This window comes from Aedes albopictus, chromosome 2 (genome assembly GCF_035046485.1).
Source record: "Aedes albopictus strain Foshan chromosome 2, AalbF5, whole genome shotgun sequence".
Lineage (NCBI taxonomy): Eukaryota > Metazoa > Arthropoda > Insecta > Diptera > Culicidae > Aedes > Aedes albopictus.
The window spans coordinates 189,731,650-189,743,799 of NC_085137.1; the positions used below are offsets into that span (position 1 = coordinate 189,731,650).

At 43.4% G+C, this 12,150-nt stretch overlaps 1 protein-coding gene across 1 annotated transcript in view; it reads right to left on the bottom strand.

The window, feature by feature from the left end:
• Window positions 1-9,677, bottom strand: part of LOC134286296 (uncharacterized) — a 21,912-nt gene extending 12,235 nt beyond the window's left edge. Inside the window, exon 1 of the mRNA XM_062847901.1 lies at window positions 7,784-9,677. Within this exon, the coding sequence (XP_062703885.1) occupies window positions 7,784-9,677 (1,894 nt within the window). The remainder of the gene's footprint in view (window positions 1-7,783) is intronic.
• Window positions 9,678-12,150: the final 2,473 nt, after the last annotated feature.

Genomic DNA, 12,150 nt, shown 5'->3' on the forward strand with positions numbered 1-12,150 from the left:
GGGGGTACCTCAGGGCTTCACCCTGGACCCGGTATTATGGAACGCAGCGTATGATGGCGTATTGAGGATCAAACTTCGACCAGCCTCAAAGCTGGTCGGCTTTGCCAAAGATATTACCCTCGTGGTATACGGCAAGTCGAAAGAGCAAGTGGAACTGACAGCAACGCATGCAATGGGCATAATGGAGGACTGGATGAGATCAACTCAGTTGGCACTCGCGCACCACAAAACGGAGGTGGTGGTGATGGTGAACAACCGCAAGTCTGAACAACAGGCAGTGTTCACCAGTGATAGAAAACAGTGAGGAATGCAGCTGAGCAGACACAAACGCAAAGCTATCTTACTCGTGAACAACAGAAGCCTGAATATAGGATAGTGGAACCATCTCGGCAGGGGTCCTATTTTGAGCATTTTTCTGCAATAACTCAGCCAATTCTGAACCAATTGACACAATTTTTGGAACGCGATGAGATACGTATAGTATCTAGCCGTGCACAAAATTTCAAGTCAATTGGTTTGGAATTGACTGAGTTATAGCAAAGATTGCCCAAAATACCGGCCGCTGTTCAAGTGGTTCGCTATCCTATTTGCAGTTCATTCACTCGCGAGCTAATGAAGCTGGTTGCACTCGTGATTGATTCCCGGAGCAGCTCTGAACATTTTTCAATTTGGTGATAAAACGAATTAACACGGCCGACAGATCTACTTTTCAGGAACTATGAAGCTCAAAACAAATTCATGAGTGTTTTTGTTTTACTTCATAATCATGAAGCAAGCGAGAGTAAGCCGTGTGTGAGTTTATTCGCACTCACACACGGCTTATTCTCGGCTCCGTGAGTAAACCGTTTGTTGGTTTTTCACTCGCGAGCTGACTTACGATAAGAGTGTTTCCATCTCTGGTGGTTACCACAGACGGGTGCACGATCAACTCTAAGCGCTCACTGAAGCAATTGAGGGTCATGATCAGAAACCACGTAGAATATGCCTGCAAAAGGGCAAGCATGGCGATAATGGCATTGTCAAAGATATATCTTTGTATATCTTTATAATGTCAAATTGCTCGGCAATAGCCTCGAGCAAGCGTAAGCTGCTCGACAGCAGTGGTATCCATACTACGGTATGGGGCCGCTGCATGGTCGATAGCGCTAAACCTGAAGCGACTCGAGAGTACCCACACGCTGATGTGCCTTAGGGTGGTCAGCACATATGTACCACACGATCTCAATGAACGCGGTATGTGTGCTAACGGGCATGATGCCTTCGAGCGACGCGGTATAACAGGCGCGAAGCGGATCGTCAGAACATCATCTATGTTGAAGTGGAAGAGGGAATGTGCTCTTTGAAAGCCCACGATTCAGCAAAGTTCGAGTATGCAGGAGATATGCGGTATAGAGATATCACTCTGAATAACATTGTTGATAGAATGTGGCGGCAAGTGGGATTCCGTTACATCCACGCTCTCCCAAATCGTACCTGAACTACAGAGGAAATGGCGGGCCGACCAACAGCAAGTTAAGTTACCTCCCACCCCCTTCCCTTCCGGGAGTCTGAGCCCAACGGATCGTCTAATCTAAAGTACAGTCGAGACTCTTATAAGATCACTGGTCGGGGGGCGCAATAGGAATCCGCTTAATAGGAGACTAAGAGCTTATGGGATTTCGGCATTTTGGGGGTGTGGCCTATTATCTCGGGTGTGTTAAGAGTTAACGCAATACTTTCTTCGGCAAAATTTTAGGGCTTGATAAGATCTACCATTTAGAACTTTGGTTCATATGATTAGTTGGCAATTTGGCCGCTAGAGGGACCATCAACAATTTGATGCTAAATTGCACTACGGGAGCCATATCAGGTTGTCAAGCAAACGTTACGATATGCGACAGCTCAAGACCCTGATAATTTGGAAGGATAGTGTCTTCGGGAAAGTTGTTGGGTACGCCATTAACTTACTGACGATGAGTTGCGAAGTTCGAAATTCTTCCACTGGGCGGTGAGCAAGTAAAATTTCAAAACCTCATATCTCAGAATCCCGATAACTTAGAAAGTTGGTGTCTTCGGCAAAGTTGATCAGTATGACATAAACTTACATAAAAATAAACACTTGTTTCAAAATTCTGCCACTAGGAGGCGCTAGTGAACTTGCAATTTTTAGAAATCTCATAGCTCAGAATTCTGATAACTTAGGAAGTTGGTGTTTTCGGCAAAGTTGATCAGTATGACATAAATTTACATAAAAATAAACATTTGTTTCGTAATTCTGCCACTAGGCGGCGTTTACCGGGTTTTTTCGTCTTTTTTCGATTTTTTTGACGGTTTTTCGGCTTTGCATATTCACAAGCGCCGCCTAGTGGCAGAATTGCGAAACAAGTGTTTATTTTTATGTAAGTTTATGTCCTCTGATCAACTTTTCCAAAGACACCAACTTTCTAAGTTATCAGGATTCTGAGCTATGAGATTTCTAAAATTTGTATGTTCACTAGCGCCACCTAGTGGCAGAATTGCGAAACAATTGTTTATTTTTATGTAAGTTTATGTCATTCTGATCAACTTTGCCAAAGACACCATCTTTCTAAGTTATCGAGGGGAGCGACACTAGTTTTGCTGAGCCGAAAAACCGCCAAAAAAATCGAAAAAAGACGAAAAAAGCCGGTAAACGCCACCTAGTGGCAGAATTGCGAAACAAGTGTTTATTTTTATGTAAGTTTATGTCATACTGACCAACTTTGCCGAAAACACCAACTTCCTAAATTATCAGGATTCTGAGCTATGAGATTTCTAAAATTTTAAAGTTCACTACCGCCTCCTAGTGGCAGAATTTTGAACCAAGTGTTTATTTTTATGTAAGTTCTTGTCATTCTGATCAACTTTTCCGAAGACACCAACTTTCTAAGTTATCGGGGGGAGCGACACTAGTTTTGCCAAGCCGAAAAACCGCCAAAAAAATCGAAAAAAGACGAAAAAAACCCGGTAAACGCCGCCTAGTGGCAGTTTATGTTAATACTGATAATAATACTAGTTTATGTTATACTGATCAACTTTGCCGAAGACACCAACTTTCTAAGTTATCAGGATTCTGAGCTATGAGATTTCTAAAATTTGCATGTTCACTAGCGCCGCCTAGTGGCAGAATTGCGAAACAAGTGTTTATTTTTATGTAAGTTTATGTCGTACTGATCAACTTTGCCGAAGACACCAACTTTCTAAGTTATCAGGATTCTGAGTTATGAGATTTCCAAAAATTTGCATGTTCATTAGAGCCGCCTAGTGGCAGAATTGCGAAACAAGTGTTTATTTTTATGTAATTTCATGTCATACTGATCAATTTTGCCGAAGACACCATCTTCCTAAGTTATCGGGATTCTGAGAAATGAGGTTTTGAAATTTTACTTGCTCACTAGCGCCGCCCAGTGGAAGAATTTCGAACTTCGCAACTCATCGTCAGTAAGTTAATGGCGTACCCAACAACTTTCCCGAAGACACTATCCTTCCAAATTATCAGGGTCTTGAGCTGTCGCATATCGTAACGTTTGCTTGACAACCTGATATGGCTCCCGTAGTGCAATTTAGCATCAAATTGTTGATGGTCCCTCTAGCGGCCAAATTGCCAACTAATCATATGAACCAAAGTTCTAAATGGTAGATCTTATCAAGCCCTAAAACTTTGCCGAAGAAAGTATTGCGTTAACTCGTAACACACCCGAGATAATAGGCCACACCCCCAAAATGCCGAAATCCCATAAGCTCTTAGTCTCCTATAACGCTCACCCCTGTCTAGTAGGAGTTCGTTTAATAGGAGTCCGTTTAATAGGAATTCGTTTAGTAAGAGACTCGACTGTACTAGCGAGGACTCAAGCTTCCATGAGAGAGAGGGCAACTTAAGGCGGTAGCTGGTGTAATGCAATCAATAGAGAGTACTCATATACGGTCCCCCCTTCTCGAAGTCATCCCTAACGGGCGGACCAAGAAGGTAAAGAAGAAAGAGGATGAGTTTTTAGTAGGTCGCAACCCACATTAGCCGAGGAATTACCTCTTGGGTATCTGATCAGCAGATTTTCTCATTCTATAAAAAGGATCTAGAGTTCCAGTGGTTCCGAAAACTGCGAAAGAGTCAAGCGGTTATCACGAGAACCGAAAGTGTGAGAATATGCGACCATTGATTTTCGCACCAAGTTTCAGGGGCGTTTTCGGGAGTCTGAGAAAGTTTTTGAAGGCATTTCAGAGAGCTTCAGAGGATTTTCGACAGGTTTTGCAGGCGTCACATTTGCGTTTAGGAGGGTCTCGGGTGCGTCCGATGGGGGATTCCAGAGACATTTCAGGAAGTTTCGGCGGGTTTCAGAGTGTCTCAGGCGCGCTACATGTGGTCCGAGCGGGTTTTAGGGGGGTTTCGTAGGTATTTTAAGAAGGTTCAGAGCATTTTCGGCATATTTCATAGCCGTTCCGGAGGCATTTTGGAGGATTTTGGAGGATCTCAAGTGAAAAAAAGCGGATCCAAGGGGGATTTAGGGGGATTGAGGAGAAATTTCTGGTAGCTCAAACGTGGTTTAGATGCACCACATGTAGTTCATGGGTGCCATGGGGATTTCAGCGGGGTTTCGGAGGCACTTCAGGACGTTTCAGATGTTAAGTGGGTTTCAGAGGCGTTATGGAGGCATTTTCAGGGGTTTTGGAGGGTCTAGGATGCGTTACATGGGGTCCGTGGGGGTCTTAGGGGGATTTCAGAAGCATTTCAGGAAATTTTAGAGGATTTTTAATAACCCATTTAAAAAAAATTAAAACCCCTTGAAACTCCACTGAAATTCCTTGCATGGTATGGTGTTCCTAAAACCCTCTTGATACGACCCTGATCTGACATTTCTCAAAACGCTTCTGAAACCTTCGTAATCCCATTGAAACGCCCTTGAAATCATCATAATCAATTTGAAATGCCCTCGAAAAGGCATCATCAATTTGAAATGCCATTAAAAGGCTGCAGAACCCCCCTGAAACGTACGAGTAAACCCTTTGAAACCCTACTTAACGTCTCTAACACGCTCTTTACACTCCCTCATGAATCGTTTAAAGCCCCTTGAAACGCCCCTGAAATCCCCGTAACCCCAATGAAACGGCAGCGGAGCCTGTCGGAACACCTTTAAAAGGCTCCTGAAATACCCTGAAACAACCCCCAGATACGGCTCTTAAGTTCCTTGAAACCCATCTTTTTTGGATTCTCTGGGAACTTTATGCAATTGGATCTTTCCTAGATAACATACTTCTGCGCAACGTGCTTCGAAAAAAAATAGCATGGCTAATCAACTTTACTTAACATGCAGTTCATCCTACTAATAACTTTTACAGTTTATGCTAATGTAAGAACTTCACGATACACACGCTACGCGACATGAAACAAGACATAACACTTATCGTTCTTACAATCGTCAAGAAAAGATAAAAATTACCTTTACGGCCTTTGGACGTGTACGAATAACGTACGAAAATCAACGCAGTCAGTCGGACATTGTCCTGTAGATGGGCTAGATCACGCCCGAAATCGGTCGACGTAAAGGTAATTTTAATCTTTTCTTAAAGATTGTAAGAACGATAAGTGTTATGTCTTGTCTCATGTCGCGTCTCGTGTGCATCCTACTACACGCAGAAAAATAAATTGTAAACACAATTAAATTCTAGTTCAAATCAACCGATTTTTCAGTTTGCTATAGCGACAAACTGATTTCTAGTTTAAACTGAACGTTTCTATTGTTGGATAATACAAATATTTTCATTTGTCGAAATTGTTGACAGTTTGTTAAAACAAACAGAGATATGGTATTTTCAACATGAAATAATGAATTGATTCAAACGACTGCACTTTTGCCACAAACAAACCCGGAATGTGATTGTGTTGGTGACGGCAGCAGCTGCGGCAGTTCGGAAATCTATTTTTAGAGCGTCGGTAAGCGAATGGGGAGGAGAACGACTAAAAAAAGACAAAAAAGGTGAAACCGATTAACTTTTTGTGGATGCTGTCGTGAGTACCTGCGCGTTATCTATCACGGCCAAAGCTGCACTTGGAAGTTGGCGTGATGGATTTGCTACACCTTCTTCGTTGTGGCGATGTTGGGGTAAGCATTTTATAGATGTGTGAGTGCTTTCGGACCATGTTTATGGTTTTTATTTTGTTGAAACAAATGACATTTTTGACATTATTTGAAATGATGGTAATCGGTTGTTTTTATCGATAAACTCTAAATGAAAACAATTAAATATAACTTTGGAATAAGTAATTCCTCAGTTTGAAAATCAACCATGCGTTTTATTGTTTTAAACAAGCGCCATTTTTCTGCGTGTAGTGTATTTTAAAACAAATATGAACAAAAATGTAAGTTGATTCAATTGGCGAAAAGTGCTGCTTTTCAGCACAAGTGCCAAAAAGTAGCACTTTTTGGCACTTTTAATAAAGTGAAAAAAGTAGGCTGTTTCGTCATTGTTTTGCTAAAAATGTAAGTGAAAAATGAACGTTTCATAACAAAATATCAAAAAATAATGCAACTATTTCTTTTTTGCCTTTCTCGTACACCAAAGTGTACTGAAAGGCTTTATATTCACTCAAAAAATGAATTTTAGATTTTAGGCTCGGAATGTCAAGTCACATATACCAATCAACTCAGTTCGACGAATTGAGATGATGTCTGTATGTGTGTATGTGTGTATGTGTGTATGTGTGTATCCCGACTGACCTGATACTGTCTATTTATTTATTTATTTACACATAAAGTCAACAGATAAAATGTTTACCCCAATGACATAAAAAAACGAAAGATACATTATTACAACTAAATTTAACAGAAGATACGCTTAAAGCTACGCTTATTTACTAAACGTGACACATTAAAATCAAATACAAAATAACAAGTATTGAACAAACGGGACATATCACGAACCGGCTCATGTAGGCTGTAATTGGTGTTTGCAGGTGGAAGATTGAGAAACGGGTGAGATCTTAGACTACGGCGGCGTGTGTTTATATGCAGCATTCCTAGAAGATCAGGGCAGTCTATGTTGCCTTGCAGAAGATCTCCTACAAAGCAAACTTTGGCCACATTGCGTCTAGCACTAAGAGGTTCCAAGTTAATAAGTTGACAGCGGCTTTCATAGCTAGGCAAAGTTAGCGGATTCCTCCACCTGAGATGGCGTAGCGCAAAACGAATGAATTTGCTCTGGACTCTTTCGATGCGGTTAATTTCATTGTTGTAGTAAGGAGCCCAGACTATAGCCGAGTATTCCAGGATGGGGCGTACAATTGAACAGTATAGCGACTTCAAGCAGTAGATGTCCTTAAAATTTTTGGCAAAGCGAAAGAGGAAGCCAAGCTGCGACGATGCCTTGGCGACGACGTAAGCGACATGGTCTTTAAATGTCAGTTTAGAGTCAAGCAAAACTCCGAGATCCTTGACTGTCGATTCGCGTTTCAACCGAACACCTTCCAAAGCGTAGTCGAAGTGGAGAGTGGACTTCTTACGGCCGAATGATATGACAGAGCATTTAGATACATTTAGTGACATTCGATTTGATGAGCACCAAACAGCAAAGGTTTCAAGCTGATGCTGTAGAAACGCTGCATCGGGACGTTGCTTGATCGAGAAATACAGCTTCAGGTCGTCAGCATATGAAAGTTTCATGCATTTAATGATAATGTTGACGTCGTTCATATACAACAGGAAAAGAAACGGACCAAGATGACTGCCTTGGGGAACGCCGGACCATACTGTGAACGGCGAAGAGATGTGGTCACCAATTTTTACAGACATACTGCGTCCAGTTAGATAGGATCGGAGCCACATTAGGAGGTTGTTGTTCATACCCAGTTTATCGAATTTGGCCAGAGCGATTTGGTGATTCATTTTATCGAAGGCGGCAGAAAGGTCAGTATAGATGGCGTCTATTTGATGACCACTTTGAAACTGGCGTATCAGGTACGACGTGAAACACGTCAGATTAGAGGTCGTCGATCGTTTTGGAACAAATCCGTGTTGATCCTCAGAAATGTAATGTGCGTAACTTTGAACTAGATTGTGTAGAACGATCAACTCCAGTAACTTCGACGTAGCGCACAGTGAAGCAATACCTCTGTAGTTTGAGACAGTTCTTTTGCAGCCTTTCTTGAAAACGGGAAAAACGTGCGACTCCTTCCAGCAATTCGGAAAAACGCCGGTTGTCATGGAAAGGTTGAACACCGTTGTAAGAGGCGCGGCAATAGAATTCAAACAACGTTTAATGACAAGCGACGGGATGCCGTCCGGTCCACATCCAGTTGAGGACTTCAAATTGGCGGCAGCAATAACGACATCGTTGGTGATAGCGAACTGCACTCCAGATGCAGGAAAGCTCGGAACATTCCGTGTGGCTTCGGTGACATCCTGTGGGTCAAGTTGCTCATTGACGAAGACGCTGCTGAATTGTGAACGGAACAAGTCGACTATAGCGGTTGTTGTATCAGCTTCATGGAATCCATCAGTCATCGTAGTCGGCAAACCAGATTCTTTACGTTGGTCGTTGACATGCCGCCAAAAACTCTTGGGATTAGTTTTCAGGCGGCTTTGTAATCGGCTTAAATGGGCGCTGTAGAGACTATCGTTGAGGTGCTTGTATGCGGTATTCGCTTCCAAGTAACTCGCTCTCGTGGTGTCGGTACGGTACTTACTGTGACGCCTCAGAGCTGCCTGTTTTGCTCTTTTAAGATTTTTGAGGGCGGCATTTGACCAAGCCGGCTTAGTCGGTTCCCGCTTCGAAATGACTGGAACAAACTGGTCGATTGCATAGAGCAATACTCCGGAGAGAGTCGAAGCAGCAAGGTTCGCGTCGGATCCGCTAAGAATCTCGTCCCAGTTCACGCGCTCCAGGAAATCATTCATATCACCGAAATTAGCCCGACTGAAATCATAGGAGACACTTTCTGACGTATCGTGAAAGGTACGAGACGGACTCGCTTCCAGACACATTAGCAGAGGCGGGTGATGTCTACAAATTTTTACAAGCGGAGCAGGAGCATGCAGAACCGAGCAGTTTACTCCTAGTTCCTCGCTCACAAAGAACAGATCAAGTGAACGGTTATTTTCATTTTTAACTCCAACCATCTGTCTGAGCCCAGCGGTGCTGTAGGCATCAAGCAGCTCGCGCGATGTTTGACCCATCGAGGAGCGAGTAGTGCACGGAAAGAAGAAACCAAAAGAACTACACTGCCAAGCAATGGAACTCAAGTTGAAATCTCCGAGTATGACAACGTTGTCCTTAGGTTCCAATTGCGACACCACCCAGTTGAGCGAATTGATATGTGTCTCAATCACGTCTGGATCATTGATTCGATCGGGGGGAATGTAAACGACGCAAACAAAAATGGTCGCGTCATCGGTCGAAATTGCGACCCATAATTGCTCTACCGATGCACAGTTCGGGGGACTTACCAAGCGGGATTTGAACCTGGAACGCACTGCCAATAGAACACCGCCGCCGGTGGTCTTGTTGCTGTTTAATGGTGACCGGTCATGTCGATAAACGGAAAACGAATTGTCGAACAGCTGGTTAGACGATGTGCCCTCGTTCAGCCAGGTCTCAGTGAACGCATAAGCATCGTAGCACCCGTCGCTAAGGGCCAGCTGGTATTCGGTGATGGATGTGTTGATTCCACCAACATTTTGGTAGTACATGAGGACGTTTGAAGCGGGCTGTGCTGTATCGTCCCCACGAGGTACGGACCTAGGAGGCGAATATTCATCAGGGCGGGAATTGGGTTTTTAAATTAAGAAAAAAGTATCGATTTTTTGATTTTAGCAGTTAGCGCTCAACTTCCGAGCCGATCAGTCGATAATCTCGAAGCGAGCAAGTGTCGGAAGTCGTTCACGGACTATTTCTTTACGTTTTTTCGTCGATACAAAGAACAAGTAGCTCAAATTCCGCGCCGTCGTGTTCCGCGATGCCGCGTCGCGAAAACACTTTTCGCGTTGATTATTCGCAATTTCCGAAGCAACTTTCCCACGAAGAAATCCATAAATTCGTTGGGAAAGAGCTCGGTCTCACGCGAGAAAATGTGGTTCTACTCCAGCCAAGCAGACGGCTAGGCTGCACCTTCGTGGAGGTGAACAACCTCGAACTTGCCGAGGCAATCGTTCGGCAACACGACAACAAGCACGAATACGTGTTTGATGGTAAATCGTACAAGATGCGTATCGTGATGGAGGATGGTGCTGTGGAAGTGCGCCTGTTCGATCTGTCCAACGAGGTGTCCAACGAGCAGATCGGCGAATTCCTCGGCGATTACGGTGACGTCATCAACATTCGTGACCTCTTATGGGACGAACGAACTGCCTTCGGCGGAATCAAAACTGGTGTGCGTGTCGCTAGGATGGTGGTGAAGAAAAACATCCCTTCTCTGGTGACGATTCAGGGTGAAGACACGGCAGTGGCGTACAAGGGGCAGCGGCAAACGTGCTTGCACTGCCAAGAGTTCGTACATGTGGGAATCCCATGCGTACAGAACAAAAACTAGGAGTGGGTAATGTCTGAGACATAACCGCAATGTTGACGTAGGACAAAGGCTGGAACGAGGTTCCAACTTTTATATTTCCATAATACAATGTTTGTTGTTATAATAATACAAATGGTGGACTGATATGTTAGTCAAGTTGTTGTGTGATCGCTTTCGCTGAACGCATTCATAACCCAAAACATATTTTTGCTGTATAAGAGTAAAACAAATCACTCTTAAGCTAACTTTAGCTCAAGAAGCTGTTATTCAGCTGGCTCGGTTACTTGGAAAGATGTTGACTAGTTCAAGAGTTATTTTGTTTTGAAGAGAAATGGTTAAATTACTGTTCTACGAGAGAATTTTCATCGAGCGTATAAAATTATTAGAAAATTGAACAGCGTTAGATAGATCTTTTCAACGAAAGTTTAACGTGAAACTCTTTCGACAATACGTTGTTTTCATCTAGGAAGAACATATTAGTAGCCACTTCACTATTGCTGAACTACCAAGCTTTCAGTCTGTCGCTTTTAATTATCCGAATAATAACTCTTGAGGAATCATTTTCGCTGATCCTGGAAAAGACCGTTTATAAAACGGAAGATTTTGGCAAAACAATTGCATGAATTCATCACGCAATGCGATTTTACCCATATTGAATGCGGCCGTTTGCTGTCGTGGATGAGATTCCTGGTGCTGCCACCACGATAGCCGAGAGTCATCGCTGAGTTTGTGTGCTGCTGCCTAGCTGGGAGGTGACATCTCCCTTCTCCTTGACTGATCCAAGGAAAATGACGAAAAATAACGGAGGAAACTGCTTTTATGCCCCTAGATTAGCATATGAAGCTCCTCCCATTCGGCGGGCTTTCCAGTTTATTCCGTTTGCATGACCCGCCCACATTGTGTCAGACGCTTCAAACGACTAGTCAAGCGTTCTTTGAGACAATTTCTAATCGAACGGATAAACTAATCGAAGATTCAGTTAAGATCATTTTAGTTCGATAAATATTAGAATGAAACAATGTTTCAGGTACAATTGTCCGAATAAGATAACGCGTTGCTAAATTTCGGGTAGAAAGATTAGTGATCGATTTTGCTGTTACTGAGCCACCAAGCATTCAACCATTCACTTTTCGAATGCACTACATTTTTACCGATCGTTGGAATATATCCGAAAATTATCCGATTCATAACTCTTAAGGAATAATTTTCTCTGGTCCTGAAAAGATCCGTTCAAATAACGGTTGATTTTAGAAAGACAATTGAAAATTATCCGCACTGAATGCAGGAAGCCATCGAAAACTGCCGCCGCCTGCTGCCCTGAATGAGATTCCTGGTTCTATCAGATAGATAGCCGAGAACCGTCGCTGGGTTGGTGCGCAGCTACCCAGCTGTGGGTGGAGGTAACTTCCATTGCCGGGCCCACCGTAGCCGTGATCAGTGGATGAGATTCCTGGTGCTATCACTCGTCGCAGTTGACGTGCTGCTGCGCAGCCGTGGACGTGATCCACCTCCACCCTCCCTGACTGATCCAATGAAAATGACGAAAGAAATCAGAGGGAACAGCTTTTATGCCCCTAGATTGGCAGATGAAGCTCCTCCCATTCGGCTGGCTTGCCAGTTTATTTCGATTGCATGTCCCGCCCCGTATGCTCCGT